This window comes from Lipotes vexillifer, unplaced genomic scaffold, assembly GCF_000442215.2.
Source record: "Lipotes vexillifer unplaced genomic scaffold, Lipotes_vexillifer_v1.1 scaffold818, whole genome shotgun sequence".
Lineage (NCBI taxonomy): Eukaryota > Metazoa > Chordata > Mammalia > Artiodactyla > Lipotidae > Lipotes > Lipotes vexillifer.
This window is the reverse complement of record NW_006771890.1, coordinates 1,371,080-1,388,634: the sequence shown is the minus strand read 5'-3', so window position 1 is coordinate 1,388,634 and position 17,555 is coordinate 1,371,080. Positions and strand designations below refer to the sequence as shown.

The following is a 17,555-nucleotide window of genomic DNA, read 5'->3' as shown; positions in this document are numbered from 1 at the left end:
ACCAGAGTTTAAACTGCTTAACTTCTAAAATTCACATTTTCCTTTATCCAGAGCCTAAAACTACTGGAGAATAAAGCTACTACTTTTGCCTCTTTTCTGCTAGGGTCTAAAACACTGACATGCTACAGGATTCTTTCCCTCCCCTCTCTCCCCCAGCCAAACTATAGAATCATTTGTGTTTAATGTTATCTATGGGCACATTTTTAAGCCATCACCTTTTTCCTTCCACTTTTATCATGTCTTTCCTCTGTCTCGACAGCACCATGGTTACAGCACAGTTATGGGGAGGAGGAGGGCGGGGAAGCAAAATGGGATAAGGAGAAAGGGGAAAACCCCCAAAACAACACAGAATCACCAAAACGGCCCTTTTGTGTTCTTTAGCAACCACATGAGACAAAAGAAGCAGAAGTTTAGGGTAAAACTCTGGCCAATTTCCAGTTCTTGGATTTCAACCACTTTAAAACAAAAATATTTGGGAGCCAAAGTATTGTCTTTTCCCTTATGGCTCACAGACCAGCAGCCCAGGCACTGGGGTGGCGCATGGTCCAGAGAGGACACAATTAAGGAAAATGCTGGGTTCTAATCCTGCCTCTATCAGCTGGGGAACCTGTGACCTGTTGTTACTCCCTCTGAGTTCAAGTTCTTCCTGTCTTAACCATAACTGCCTGTGAGAATCAAACAAGTTAATACAGTGATAATCACAACAGAATGCATTGGTCTTCATCGAGTACCAGACTCTCTGAAAGGCTACCTGTGCTATCTAACTGCAACCCCATGACATGGGTCTTATTTCCCCTCCAGCAGGTGACAAGAGACAAGGTCAGTGGGCTAGCCACTGCACCCCAACCCACATGAGCATTATTCTTGCTGTGCTCATGATAATCCTATAAGGTCAGTACTGTCGTACTCATTTGACAGCTAAGGATGCTGAGGAATGGAAGGAAAGAAAAACTTGCCTAAGCTTGTGTACTGGGTGGCCTTCTCAATGTTTAATCCTCACCAAAACCCCCTGAGAAAGTGACTGGGATTATCATCTCCAGTTTCTGAATGAGGAAAATGAGGCACAGCTATTTCATGTAGTCACAGATGCATGGCTGGTGTCAGCCATGGTGGCAGGTGGTCCTTACCAGGCTGGCTCTGGCTGTGGCTCTGGCCCCTGGCTGCCCTCTCTCACGACCATTTTCTAAGCCTTATTCTCTAACTTTCTGGGAGACTCTGTGAGCCACCCAATGTCCTTTCAAAAAGTATCTTTTCGGGCTTCCCTGGTGGTGCAGTGGTTGAGAGTCCGCCTGCCGATGCAGGGGACACGGGTTCGTGCCCTGGTCCGGGAAGATCCCACATGCCGCGGAAAGGCTGAGCCCGTGAGCCATGGCCGCTGAACCTGCGCATCTGGAGCCAGTATCTTTTCCATTTAAGTCCACCAGGGTATGTTTCTGCTGCTTGCAGGCACCATGGAAAAATGACAGCCCAGGTGGCATTCCCTACCTCATCCACTGTAGAAAACCCGTTATGTAAAGAGCATGGTGCTCGGGGCAAAGGAGGGCACCAAGCAGGCTGAATCAGCAGAGCCCCTGCCCTCAGAGAAGTAAAAGAATGCATGCAGTGTACTTCTAGAACAAAGTGATACCAGAACAAAGGACCAGAGTCACTTACAAAACAAAAGCGTAAAGGAATTGAAGAGGTTGTACTGAGCTGTTTTTTAAGAATGAGCATTTGGATAAGCAATAAACAGGGAGGCAGGGATAACAGAAATGAACAACAAGATACAGTGGAGGAAAGAGAAAGGCGGACTCAGTGAACAGAAAGGGCTCTCACCTGGGTAGACAGAGGTGAGCGGTGGGGATGAAGGGGTAGGTTGAGGGCAGAGCATATTTCTTTCATACACACATATACAAACACACACATACCCAGATACACAAACACACACACATTGTGCGTGTAGGTGGGTATGTGTACCTACATATGTGCCTGTGTAAATTTTATACCACTTCAGCCTAGAAATTACTTAAAAGAGTTCAGCTTTATCTGAATCCACTGTCAGACCATCCTCAGGTCTCACAAAAGCATCCTGACCCATGCTTTACTCCTAGAGGAAATGGATTGTTCACAGCTTCTAAGGCATGGGCAGCTAGTCTCCAAAGATGTCTCAACAGAAGCTAAGACTCGCTGGTCGGGGATGCCAGAGCAGCCGCTCAGCAAACATCTGCTGGTTTCAGGAAGAAGCTGCTACATCAGGCACCATGAGGATCCTGAGACACATTTCTAGACTCCAGACATATGTCTCTTTGAATTCTCGTGGCCAATAGGTCAGTTTGCCCTCATGTCACCAACTCTGAGCCTGCAATTTCTGTCAGCACCTTCAAGAAAGGCACCTCAAGCACAGAGGTGAGCGCTGACCTGGCTGAACAGCCTGGTTGCAAGGCCCTGCCTAGGAAGCAAAAGAAAAGCAGATTGCAGAAAAGAGGTAGATTTTATCAGCAAGCTTCATCTATGCCTAGAAGTTATGCCCAAGAGCACAGCACACAGCAGCTCCTAAGCAAGTATCATATCAAACCACTCTGCTATGTGCCCATGGGAGTTCAAGCTGCCAGGGGAGCATGGCCCCTGTACTGGTTTCCTTTGTTGGGGGCAAGATTTCTAACCCAGAAACATCTCAGCTAGTGACCAATCTCTGAGCATGTGTTTTAAGTACATGTCATCAATAACTAGATCTGAGCTGGACAGCACTCTAAACATGAAATACATTTCTGCAACATGAAAAGAAAAAAGACTATTTGGGGCTGGTTTGAATTAGGTAGAATGAGACAAGAATTTTCCTGAAGTCCCCTGCTCTCTTCCTTGGGCAGCTACTCACTGCCTGGCAGAAACAAGACACAGTGCCTGGGAGCTTTAGCCCATGACCCACTGCCTGGCTGCGGGACCACTGTGTCTGAGTAGGGGTGGTAGGCAGACCTCATGAGGGGTGCTGAGGGTGACATTAAATAAGATTATCTACCTCTATGGCTCAAGAAATCTGACTATCTATTATGATTCTGCCTAGAGAGACTTGCAGTCTGTGTGATCAATGGCAGTGCTGGTCCCCTAGTGCTGCCACCATGGAAAGGTACAATTATGCCTTTAAAGCTCAAGGTGCAATTAAATCTCTATAATGGGGCTAATGGTTCAAGCAACCTTGAAGCAGTTCCCATATTTTAAAAGATCATTCTGAATTGTTTTATGTCTGGAATTGCTCTGTAAAATCTGAACTTTTCATCTTCCATTGAGAATGTATTTAATGCTGAGAGAATGGTCTTTTTGCAGCCACACTGCACAAAAGGGGGTTTCCTCATCTGGCAGGATCTCCCTGGAGGACTAAACTCCACCGGACAAAGCTGAGCTCAGCCCTCTAAGGCTTGGGTTCTTAGGAATTTGCTTTCTGAGGAAGAGTCCAAAGTGAAGATTAGGTCACAGGATACAGTCCAATCCAGAGCTCACTAGGGGCAACTTGGACTGACATCACTTTCTCCAAGAGAGAGAAAAGAAAAACATGTGGCAGCTCAAAGGAGCAAGTGGTCAGGTCCCTTCCCTGGAGCTCCCATTGCCCCGGTCTTTCAGTAACTGTGGCCAGCAGGTGACACACGGTATCCTATGATCTCTTTTACCTGTCTGGACCCTAAGTTCACTATGAACCTCTCAAGGAAGGGGCTGCATCTGGTTCACCACAGGGGGCCCAATAACCATCAGAATAATTAATGGATGGGGTACTGCCTCACAGAACATTAAGGATGGGTAATAGGTCAACCAGGAAAGGGAGACATTAGATATCCAGACCCAAAGGACAGGCATGAGAAGAACACTGCAGAGGTGGTGAGTTGGAAGCTCTTTAATCACTGACCAAGCTCTTTAAACAGTAACCTAGAACAATTTAGAAATGCAATTTATACTCATGTTATTTCCCGATAATAATGATGACAACTAAGATGCACTAGGCAGTTTCCACGAGCAACAGTTGTGCTGAACATGCTTAGGCATCACTTCATATCCTCACAATAACCCCCTGAGGGAGGCAGTATTCTTATCCCTATTTTACAAAGAAGGAAACTGAGGCTCGGGGAGGAAAAGTTACTTGCTTAGGATTACAGAGCCAGCAAAAGGATGAGCAGGATTCAAGCCCAGAGCCTGTCTCATGACCACTGCTTTCCTGCCTGTGATACTGAAACTGGCCCCCGATATTTCTAAAACATCAATAACTCTAGAATCCATGAGAAGACTGGATTTGAGGAACACAAGCCTGAAAACAGGGAGCCTCATTAAGATTCATGCTGCTTTGTACTCTAACACCACAAGTGATTCCATGGTAACCCTAGGAACTCCACAACCCTCAGATACCATCACAAGGAATGGAGGAAGAAGAGAGAAGGCTCTGTACACAAGCGCCTGCAGGTCCAATGCGGCTATCTGTTTTTGTAGATTAAATGTTTTCTTGGAACCAGCCAATTTACATATTATCTGCTGATTTACATATTACCTATGTACGCTTGCTTCCGCGCCAGAACGGCAGAGCTGAGTAGTTGCAACAGAGACTTTGTGGCCCACAAAGCCTAAGTAAGATATTTACTATCTGGCCCTTTAAAGTTTGCCAACCCCTGGACTACAAGTTAGAGGGCCTGATGCAAACAGGAGCCATGAAAACAGCAAGCCCAGAGCATCCAGGCAGAACAGGCACACACTTCACCTATCCAGCTGGTGCCTGACACACCCAGCTTATAATTGTTTTTCAAAAAAGCATGATATCCCAAACCTGCCAGCCCTGCCCCTCAAGTCCTGCCCTCTCTACCCTCCAAAAGGAGCAGCAGCAGTGAGCCTTACCTTTGTTGTACATGTTTGTTGGCACTTGAACGTCACTCAGGCTGATGTTCACAGGCAAATTATTAAAATGGTCATTTGGGGCTAAGATGAATTCCTTCCCCAGCTCCAAAAAATTCCCATCTTTGTCCCTTTCATTTATCAGCACGGCATTGAAGTATTCATACTGAAAGAGAAAGTCGAAAAACATGACATGTGGCTTAGGGAAGAAGGCTGTGAACTCAGAAGGACCTGGGTATGGCTGCGGGCGGGCTGTCCCCTACACTTGTGGATCCTGCTCTAGTCACAAAATCTGTAAGTCTTTCACACCGACTACGGCTGCTTTTGCACGGGTGTGATAGCACCATATAACTATTTCCCGATGTCATTAAGTACTCTTGAAAAACATAAATTTAAGAAGCTGCTTAGTACTTCCTCATGTGAATATAGACAAAACTGCCCCAAAACATTTTAATTCTTTCAAGTTTGAAGACAGACCCTGCCTTTATTCAGCCTACCTTTAAGTAGAAGAGACGGGAAAACAACAAAAATTAAGTAAATATATAATATATTAGAGAGTCATACTTGTTGTTCTAAGTGCTTTCCATATGTTAACTTATTCAATTCTCCTAACGACTCTATAAAGTAGGTTTTATGAGTATTCTAACTTCACAAATGAGGAAATTGAGGTAGAGAGAATTTATGTATGCTGTCAAAGATTACACCACCAATAAGCAGAACCAGAATTAAAACACAGACAGTCTATTTCCAGATCCTGTGCACTTAACTGCTGTGCAGTACTGCAAGATGGTAGATGGCAGGTGTGGTTGGAATCATCAGAGCAGGAATTTAAAACAACTGTAATTAATATACTAAGGGCACTAAAGGAAAAAGTAGAAAACAGGTAAGAGCAGACAGATAAGTAGAGAGACAAATATTCTAAGAGAAATAAGCAAAAAGAAATGCTACAAATCAAAAACACTATAATAGAAATGAAGAATGCCAATGGGTCATCACCGGCCTGGATACAGCTGAGGAAATAATCAGTGAGCCAGAAGCAATGTCAGTAGAAACTTCCCAAACTGAAAAGCAAAGAAAAAAATTAATGGGAAAAAAGGAATAGAATATTCAAAAACCACAGAACAATTACAAAAAGTATAACAGATATGTAGTGTAATGGGAATACCAGAGAAGAAAGACAAAAGGGAACAGAAGAAATATTTGAAGTAATATTTCCAAAATTAATGAATGACAAACACCAAACCACAGATCCAAGAAGTCCAGGGAAAATCAAGCACGTGAATATTAAAAAAAAAAAAAAACTACACCTAGGCATGTCATATCCAAACTGCAAAAATTAAAGACAAAGAGAAAATCTTAAAGGAAGCCAAAAAGAGGAAAAAACCTTACCTACAGAGGAACAAGGACAACGATTACATCAGACTTCTGTTCAGAAAACATACAAGCAAGAAGAGAGTAGCACAAAATACTTAATGTTCAAAGAAAAGACCTACCGGGCTTCCCTGGTGGTGCAGTGGTTGGAAGTCCGCCTGCCGATGCAGGGGACATGGTTCGTGCCCCGGTCCGGGAAGATCCCACATGCCGCAGAGCGGCTGGGCCCGTGAGCCGTGGCTGCTGGGCCTGCGCGTCTGGAGCCTGTGCTCCGCGACGGGAGAGGCTGCAACAGTGAGAGGCCCGCGTACCGCCAAAAAAAACAAAAAAAAAAAAAAAAAAAAAAAGAAGAAGAAAAGACCTACCAACCTAGAATTCTAGAATCTAGAAAAATTATCCTTCAAAAGTGAAAAAGAAATAAAGACTTCTTCAGACAAAAATTAAAGAAATTTGTTGCAAATAGACCTGCCTTGCAAAAAATGTTAAAATTTCATTAAAGGGAGGGAAAACTACACAGGTCAGAAACCCAGAAAAGAGTGTTACAACAGGAATAAATGAAAGTAAAATATTTAATTTTCTTATTCTTAACTGACCTGATAAATAGTTTGATCAAAATAATAATAGCAACAAATTGGATTGTTATAGTTATGGATAAGTGAAATGAATAGCACAGTGTTATACTACCCATGAAGTGGTACAAGATTATTTGACGGTGGACGTGAATTAGTTGTAAATGTATATTGCAAACTATAAAACAACCACTAAAAAAAATTTTAAAAGAAGTATAAATGCCAAGGAAGGAGAAAATACTACGTTATGTAATATGCTCAATTAAAACCAGAGAAGGCATAAAAAGAGTAGAAGACCAAAAAAAAAAAAAAAAACAAGGGCAATGAATAGAAAACAGTTATAAGTATGGTACATATTAATCCAACTATATCAATGCTCACTTTAAATGTGAACAGTCTAAATAGATTAAAAGATAGAGATGGTCACAGTGGATAAAAAAGAAGAACCAACTATATGCTGTCTACAAGAAACTCACCTTAAATATAAAGAACAGGTCGATTAAAAGTAAAGGGATAGAAAAAGATACACTATGCTAACATTAATCAAAAGAATGCCAGAGTGGCCATATTAATTTCAGAAAAAGCTGACTTCAAAGCGAGGAAAATTATCAGCAAAAAAGATTGGCATTACATAATGATAAAGGGGTTAATTCTTCAAGAAGACATAACAATCTTTAATGTGTATGCACCTAACAACAGAATATTAAAGTATGTGAGGGAAAAAAAATGATAGAACTACAAGGAAAAACAGATAACATGTTACTAAAGTTGAAGACTTCAGTACCCCTCTATCAGTAACTGATAAATCCATCAGGCAGAATAATGGTAAGGATACAGTTTGAACTGAACAGCACAGCAACTGAATCTAATTGACTATAGACTAATTCATCCAAAAACAACAGAATATACATTTTTCTCAAGCTCACATGGAACAATCACCATGACAGACCACATTCTGGACCATAAAACACACCTTAACAAATTTAAAAGAATAGAAATCATACAAAATGTGCTCTCAGACCACATTGACATTAAACCAGAAATCAATAACAGAAAGATAGCTGGACAAATCCCAAAATATTTGGAGATTAAACAACATATTTCTAAATAATACATGGGTCAAAGAATAAGTCTCAAGAGAAATTTTAAACTAAATTAAGATCAAAATATAACTTGTCAAAATTTGCAAGATGCAGCAAAAGCAGTGCTTACAGGGAAATTTACAGCATTCAATGGATGTATTGGAAAAGAAAAAAAGACCTAAAGTTAATCGCCTAAGCTTCTATTTTAGGAAACTAGAAAAAGAAGAGAAAATTAAATCCAAAGTAAGCAGAAGGGGAAAAAAACACTTTTTAAAAATTTTTGCTGAACAGAAATCAATGAAATTGAAATCAGGAAATCAATGAAACTAAAAGTTGGTTCTTTGAAAAGATTCATTACAGTGAAAAGATATAAAGCAAAATCATCAAAGGAAAAGAGACACATGTGGCAAAGTCCAGAGGAATCCAGATGTGAGCTTCCAAGATTTCTCTCCCAGCACAATTACATAAGATGTACGAATTCTTTCAGCAATGAATGGATGACAACACATTTGAAAGGTTGTCTACCAGAGAGGCTCAACAAAGACTCAGTGCTGGAGCTTCCCTGGTGGTGCAGTGGTTAAGAATTTGCCTGCTAGTACAGTGGACACAGCTTCGAGCCCTGGTCCGGGAAGATCCCACATGCCGCAGAGCAACTAAGCCCGTGTGCCACAACTACTGAGCCTGTGCTCTAGAGCCCGCAAGCCAAAACTACTGAAGCCTGTGCGCCTACAGCCCATGCTCTGCACCCAACAAGAGAAGCCACTGCAATGAGAAGCCCACGCACTGCAATGAAGAGTAGCCACCACTTGCCGCAACTAGAAAAACCCCACGCACAGCAACGAAGACCCAGTGCAGCCAAAAATAAGTAAATAAAATGAATTTATTTAAAAAAAAAAAAAAAGGACTCAGTGCTAAGGATTTTTACTGGGTGTTGGTCATGTAGCAACACTAGTTACCAACTTAAGCTAATTGACTTTAAGGAATTCCACACCTAGCAACTATAGAGCACACATTCTCTTCCAGATCATAACAGTGGGAATTCAATATATGATAATGATACAAAAAATATCAATAACATCTAAGAAAAGATGATATCTAGAAGAATCTTAAAGATTTTGAAATTAAACAACACACTCCTTAATAATACATGTACCATGGAAGAAAATGACAGAAAAAGTTGTAAAATATTTTGAAATAAATGATAATAAAAAAACAAATATTTGTAAGATGTAACTGAAACAGAAATTAGAGAAAAATTTATAGATTTTAAAGCTTATCATAGAAAAGCAGAAATTTTTAAGATGAATAGTCTAAGATACTACCTTAAGATAGAAAACAAGAACAAATAAAACTGAATGTTAAAAGAAGGAATAAAGTAGTCAAGATAGGGACTTCCCTGGTGGTGCAGTGATTAAGAATCTGCTTGGCAATGCAGGGGACACAGGTTCAATCCCTGGTCCGGGAAGATCTTACAGGTCATGGAGCAACTAAGCCTGTGTGCCACAGCTACTGAGCCTGCACTCTAGAGCCCCCAAGCCACAACTACTGAGCCCACGTGCTGCAACTACTGAAGCCCGCATGCCTAGAGCCCGTGCTCCTCCACAAGAGAAGCTACCGCATGAGAAGCCTGTATACCACAATGAAGAGTAGCCCCCGCCTGCCACAACTAGAGAAAGCCCATGTGCAGCAATGAAGACCAAATGCAGTCAAAAATAATAATAATAACAATAATAATAGAGATAAAAGCAGAAACCAATAAAACAAAACAAATAACAGGGGAAAAAATCAATGATATCAAAAGTATAAAACCCTAGCTAGACTGATGAATAAAAAAGTAAGAAAGCACAAGATACTAGAGTCAGGAATGAAAGAGAAAACATTATTAAAGAGCTGACAGATAATGAAAAGATAAGAGAATAATATAAACAACTTTATACCAATATTCGACAATTTGAGTTAAACATCAAATTCCTTGAATAACTGAAATTACCAAAATTGACACAAAAAGAAATATAAAATATGACTGGCCCTATGTATACAAGAGAAATTGAATTCACAATTAATAGCCATGATAAAACAAACAACTCCAGGTTCAGATGACTTAAATAATGAATTCTATCAAATACATAAGGAAAAAATACAAACGATCTTACATAAACTCTTACAAAAAATTAGAGGAAGGAATACGTCCCAAATTATTTTATGAGGGCAGCATAACACTGACACCAAACCCAAACAAGAACACTTTCTGGAAAAATTACATGCTAATATCACTCATTAATCTAGATCAAAAATCTTAACAAAATATCACATCAAATCCCCTATCATTAAAAGGACAATCCATCATGACCAAGTTGTATTTATCCCAGGAATTCAAGGTTGGTTTAACATTTGAAAAATCAATCAACACGGTTCACCATATTAACAGAATTTTTTTTAAAAAATCATATGACCGGGCTTCCCTGGTGGCACAGTGGTTGGGAGTCCACCTGCCAATGCAGGGGACGCGGGTTCGTGCCCCGGTCCGGGAAGATCCCACATGCCGCAGAGCGGCTGGGTCCATGAGCCATGGAAAAAAAAAAAAAAAAAAAAAAAAAAAAAAAAAAAAAATCATATGACCAAATAAATGCAGAAAACACATTTGAAAGAATCCAACTTTTGTTCATCATAAAAACTATCAGGAAATTTAAAATAAGATAAAAAGTCCTCAACCTGACAAAGAGCAACTATGTAAAACCTACAGCTAACATTATATTCATGACAAAACACTGAATATTTTTCTCCTAAGATCAGTAACGAGGCAATTATGTCTTATCACTTCAATTCAATGTTGTACAGGTGGTTCTGGCAAATGCAGTAAATTGCATGAATGAATGAGTAAATGAGTGAATGAATGCCATACATATTGGAAAGGGAAAAAGCTATCTTTTTCTGCAGACAACATGACTTTCTATGTAGAAAACCCTAAAGAATGCACATAATCTACTGTAACTATTGAGTTTAGCAAGGTCACAGGATATAAGATCAATACACCAAAATCAATTATATTTCGTTGTACTAACAAAGAACAACTAGAAGAACGATAGCATTTACAATAGCATAAAAAGCTTGACATACTTAGGTATGAATTTTTAAAAACATGTGTGATACCTGTATGCTGAAAACTACAAAATATTTCTGGGAGAAATTAAAGAAGCCTTAAATAAATAGAGAGATATACCTTGTGCTTAAGGATTGGAAAACTCAGTATTAACATGTTAATTCTTCCCAAATTGATCTAAAACTCCAAAGAAATCTCAATCAAAATCTCAACAGGCTGTTTGTAGGAACTGCTGAGTTAATTGTAATTTTATAGAGAAATGAAAAGGATCTAGAATATCAAAAACAATTTTTAAAAAGAAGGAAAAGGTCCAATGACTCACATTTCCTGAATTTAAGTCTTACTCTAAACTTAGTTAATCAAAATGGTGTGGTATTGGCATTAAAGCAGACAAACAGGTCAACGGAACTGAATAGAGTCCAGAAATAAAGCCGCACAGATACAGTCAACCGATTTTCAATAAAGGTGCTTAGATAATTCAATGGGGAAAGTATTTTCAACCAATTGTGGTGGAACATATGACTAACCATATGAAAACAACATCCTCAACCCCTAATTCACAACATACACATATTCATTCAAGAGGGCTGAAAGACTTAAATGAAAAAGCTAAATCTATAATATTTAAAAAAACAAAAACAAAAAATGATTAATAACTTCTGCTGCCTTCAGGTAAGCAATGATTTCTTAGGTTATAGAAAGCACTTACAATTTTTAAAACTGATAATTTGAACTTTATGAAAACTGAAAACTTCTGATCATCAAATTCACTATTAATAAAACAAATAGTAAAGCCATCATTGAGGAAAAAGTATTCATAATACATACATCTGACAAATAACTTGTATCAGAACATGTAATGAACTTCTGTAACACAACTTAAAACACCAATTAAAATATAGGCAAAAGATTTGAACAGACACCTTACAAAGGAAGTATACAAATGGCCAATATACAAACCAAAAAGTGGTCAATATCATTAATCAGAGAAGGGCAAAATAAAACTCCATCATTGCTCCAAAATGCAATTTTATACTCACTAGCTAATACTAAATTTTCTGAAAATACTAAATGTTGGCAAGGATGTGGAATAACCAGAAATCCCGTACATTGCTCGTGGAAATATAAAACCTTTCAATCCCTTCGGAAAACCATTCACAGCTTCTTGTAAAGTTACACACGTATCTACCATATGATCCAGCAAATTCTACTCCTAGGTATTTATTTAAGAGAAATGAAAACATATAAATTAACAAAAAAGCCCAGCCTGCTTGGTTAAGGCCAGTGCCATTATGTTTCACTCATAGGCTCTCCAGAGACAGTTTCAAAACTGCCATTTAATTGAATAACCTGCACAACCCAGAATGCAACTGAAGGAAGGATGAAAACATAAGCAGGATTTTGCTCAATGGTGCCCATCCTTCACCGCAGACAACTGTGTGTTCTGCTCCTCCCTAAATCCATTTGTCCATTCTGCATTGATTTTGAAAAGGCTGACTCAGTGCAAACAAGAAGAATCACTTCTCGGTCCTTGGAATTCATTGCTGTAATTATGAGGCTCAGTAGCTTTGTCCATAGGAGAGAGGAAGAGATGTGTTAAGTCTGAGTCACCTCAGTATTTCTGAGTCCCTGTCACCCAGGAGGTGGGAGTAAATTAGTTCTTTTTTGAGTGTATCTGATCACCTACCAAGTGTGATGGGGCACAAAGGAAACTAATCCAAGGGAGGAAATGTGGCAAAGAAAACACCAGGAACAAAATGGTAGGTGTGCCGTTTCCCCAAACCTGGCTTGGCACCAACTCAGGATCAAGTAGTCCAATGAGTAAGTGTCTAAAAGTGACTCAGTGGGGCAGGGGTAGGAACATGTTTTCTGTGAAGGGTCAGACAGTCATATTTTAGGCTTTGCATGTTAGAGAGTCTTTGTCACAACTCCTCTACACTACTGTTGTAGCACAACAGTGGCCAGACAGTACATAAAATAATGGGCCTGGCTGTGCTCCAGTCAAACTTTATTTACCAAAGATTTACAAAATTACAAAAAGGATCTGGCCTGTGGACTGTAGCTCTGTCAACCCCTGCAGGAGGGTGTTATGAGATTTTCAAGATACAGAAATAAAAAAAAATCCTCTGGCTGGAAGGAATCAAGCATTACTTTCATTAAGAAGTATTTGAACACAATACTAAACAAGAAAAACAAAGTTGGAGGACTTCAAGACTACCTGTAAAGCTACAGCAATAATGACAGTGCTGTACTGGTGAAAGAATAAACAGATCAGTGGAACAGAATAGAGAGCCCAGAAATAGACACTCCCATAAATATTGATACAGTCAACTTATCTTGGACAAAGGAGCAGATAGTCTCTTTAACAAATGGTGCTGGAACAACTGGACATCCACATGCAAAAAACTGAATCTAAACAAAAACCTTCTACCCTTCAAATTTAACTCAAAATGGATCATAGACCTAAATATAGAATGCAAAACTATAAAACTCCTAGAAAATAACACGAGAGAAAACTTAGATGACCTTGGGTATGATGATGCCTTTTCAGATACAACACCAAAGACATGATTCATGAAAGAAATAACTGATAAACTGGGTTTCATTAAAATTAAAAACTTCTGCTCTGTGAAAGATAATACCAAGAGAATTAGAAGAGAAGCCACAGACTGGGAGGAACCATTTGTAAAAGACACATGTGGTAAAGGACTGTGATCCAGAATATACAAAGAACTCTTAAAACTTAACAAGAAAAATAACAACTTGATTAAACAATGGGCTAAAAAGACCTGAACAGACATGTCACCAAAGAAGTTATACAGATGGCAAGCATAAGAAAAGATGCTCCACATTATATGTCATTACAGAAATGCAAATTAAAACAACAATGAAATACCACTGATTAGAATGGCTGAAATCTGGAACACTGACAACACCAAATGCTGGCAAAGACTTAGAGGAATAGGAATTCTCATTTATTGCTGGTGGGTAAGCAAAATGGTACAGTCACTTTGGAAGACAGTTTGGCGGTTTTTTATAAACATACTTTTACCATACAATCCAGCAATCATACTCCTTGGCATTTAGAGTTGAAAACTTATGTCCATATAAAAACCTGAAAACAGATGTTTATAGCAGCTTTATTCATAACTGCCAAAACTTAGAAGCAACCAAGATGTCCTTCAATAGGTGAATGTGTAAATAAACTGTGGTAGAGACAGACAATGGAATATTACTCAGTGCTAAAAAAAAAAAATTATCTATCAAGCCATGAAAAGACATGGAGGAACCTAAATGCATATTACTAAGTGAAAGAAGCCAATCTGAGAAGGCTACTGTATGATTCCAACTATATGACACTCTGGAAAAGGCAAAACCGTGGAGACAATAAAAAGATCAGTGTTTGCCAGGGGTGGTGGGGAGAGGAATAAATTGGCAGAGCAGAGAGGTTTTATTTTTTTAGAACCATGAAAATAGTCTGTATATTATTGATAATGATATTGATTATAATGATGAATACTTGTCATTATACATTTGTCCAAACCCACAGAATATAAAACACCAAGAGTGAACCCTAAGGTAAATTACGGACTTTGGGTGATTATGTGTCAATGTAGGTTCATCCTTGATATAAAAAAAAGTACCATTCTGGTGAGTGATGTTGATAATGTGGGAGGCTATGCATGTGTAGAAGCATATGGAAAAACTCTGTATCTTCCTCTGAATTTTGTTGTAAACCTAAAACTGCTCTAAAAAAAAATAAAGTCTCTTAAAAAAGGTTTTTGAGTAGCAGCTCCCTACATATTTATAACTCATGTGTACTACCTACCAACTATTATACTAACATGTGCACATTATACTATAAAAATTATAATAGAAATTACAGTGAATAGAAATAAAAGCAATGTATTCTTCTTGGGCATTCCAGTGGCTCATTTTGTGTACCCCTGGGTGCAGCACTTCTCTGCAGCGTCCCAAAGCAGCATTTCCAAAGTATATGATCTGTGTAAGAGAAAGCCATTCCATGGAATACTGATAAGGAATAATTTTTCTGAATGTGTGTCATGGTGAACTAAGTTTGGGGAAAAAGCTGGGGTTTTAGAAAAGGCAAAGAGATTTTTCATTTCAGGAATTCTCAAGGCCTTTAATTCATTTAGAGAGTACTCTATGTGCACTTTGAATGTCTTGGGGGAGGGGTGTTATACACAGCCTTCCTCAAATATAGCTGATCATGCAGTTGTCCTTCTCAGCATTTACCGTAGGGGCCACGTGACAAATACTCACGTGATTGCTTTATCAATGCAACTCCCCCATGAGACTAGTTCTGACACTACAAGAATTGTGTCTCTCTTTACTCACTGTTGTATCTCCAGCCCCTGGCATGTATTGGTTGCCTAACTGATGAAAGGACCAAAGTCCAAATCCTTATGGTTACCAGGTCTATCACCTGAGCTGAATTTCCACAGACCTGTATTCAGAGTCAACTCTTCAAGGTCCTATGGCAGCAGGGAAAGTTCTCAGCAGGTTAGGAAGATCATGCTGTAAGCAGTGTCTCCTATGGCCTGGAGAAGGGAAGCTATAGGAGACGAAGGTCATACTGCTTTATGGCCTCTGTCACAAATCTAGACAGAAGACTGTGTCCAGAGTATGGGGTAAAGATGACTCCAGAAGCTGCTGGAATTTCTGGTCTGTGCTAATCACCTTAAGATGAAGAATACAAGGCAGGAGCTCTGTGATACCTCCACGACCCTGCAGCTCCCCCAAGAGGCACCTGGGCATCCCCCTGCCATGGACTCCCTCTCCTTCAACACCACTGTCACAGAACATGTCAGTCTTCAGTTATTTCTTTCTTTCTTTCTTTGGCTGCATTGGGTCTTCGTTGCTGCGCACAGGCTTTCTCTAGTTGCGGCGAGCGGGGGCTACTCTTTGTTGCGGTGCACAGGCTTCTCTTTGAGGTGGCTTCTCTTGTTGCAGAGCATGGGCTTCAGTAGTTGTGGCGTGTAGGCTCAGTAGTTGTGGCTCACAGGCTCTAGAGCACAGGCTCAGTAGTTGTGGCACACGGGCTTAGCTGCTCCATGGCATGTGGGATCTTCCTGGACCAGGGGCTCGAACCCTGTCCCCTGCATTGGCAGGCAGATTCTTAACCACTGTACCACCAGGGAAGTCCCAGTCTTCAGTTTTGATTGGGATGCCATCAAGGAAAAGAATTCATTGCTCCACCCCTCCACCAACTGTAGAATCCAACTGCTCAGGTCTTCTCATTGACTCAGCTAAGACTCCTATCACCAAGTAGGGTAAAGCTTCAAATTCAACAGGAAACATCAAGAGATGACAAAAAGGCTTCAGTCTGTGTTCCCTCTCTAACTGATTGGTGTGACTGCCTATATGTGTTAAGAAGGCTTCTGAAGCAGTTAACAAGGACCTAGAAGAAATAAAGATGAAACAGACAATGATGAACAACACAATAAATGAAATGAAAAATACTCTAGATGGGATCAATAGCAGAATAAATGAGGCAGAAGAACGGATAAGTGACCTGGAAGATAAAATAGTGGAAATAACTACTGCAGAGCAGAATAAAGAAAAAAGAATGAAAAGAACTGAGGACAGTCTCAGAGACCTCTGGGACAACATTAAACGCACCAACATTCGAATTATAGGGGTTCCAGAAGAAGAAGAGAAAAAGAAAGGGACTGAGAAAATATTTGAAGAGATTATAGTTGAAAACTTCCCTAATATGGGAAAGGAAATCGTTAATCAAGTCCAGGAAGCACAGAGAGTCCCATACAGGATAAATTCAAGGAGAAATACGCCAAGACACATATTAATCAAACTGTCAAAAACTAAATACAAAGAAAGCATATTAAAAGCAGCAAGGGAAAAACAACAAATAACACACAAGGGAATCCCCATAAGGTTAACAGCTGATCTCTCAGCAGAAACTCTACAAGCCAGAAGGGAGTGGCAGGACATACTGAAAGTGATGAAGGAGAAAAACCTGCAACCAAGATTACTCTACCCAGCAAGGATCTCATTCAGATTTGATGGAGAAATTAAAACCTTTACAGACAAGCAAAAGCTGAGAGAGTTCAGCACCACCAAACCAGCTTTACAACAAATGCTAAAGGAACTGCTCTAGACAAAAACACAAGAGAAGGAAAAGTCCTATAATAACGAACCCAAAACAATTTAGAAAATGGGAATAGGAACATACATATCGATAATTACCTTAAATGTAAATGGACTAAATGCTCCCACCAAAAGACACAGATTGGCTGAATGGATACAAAAACAAGACCCATATATATGCTGTCTACAAGAGACCCACTTCAGACCTAGAGACACATACAGACTGAAAGTAAGGGGATGGAAAAAGATATTCCATGCAAATGGAAACCAAAAGAAAGCTGGAGTAGCAATTCTCATATCAGACAAAATAGACTTTAAAATAAGGACTATCAGAAGAGACAAAGAAGGACACTACATAATGATTAAGGGATCGATCCAAGAAGAAGATATAACAATTGTAAATACTTATGCCCCCAACATAGGAGCACCTCAATACATAAGGCAAATACTAACAACCAT

At 39.6% G+C, this 17,555-nt stretch overlaps 1 protein-coding gene across 1 annotated transcript in view; it reads right to left on the bottom strand.

The window, feature by feature from the left end:
* Positions 1–17,555, bottom strand: part of CACNA2D3 (calcium voltage-gated channel auxiliary subunit alpha2delta 3) — a gene marked incomplete at its 3' end in the record, with an annotated part of 652,765 nt that overhangs the window by 332,586 nt on the left and 302,624 nt on the right. Inside the window, exon 5 of the mRNA XM_007447233.1 lies at positions 4,849–5,011. Coding sequence (XP_007447295.1) covers positions 4,849–5,011 — 163 coding nt within the window. The remainder of the gene's footprint in view (positions 1–4,848; positions 5,012–17,555) is intronic.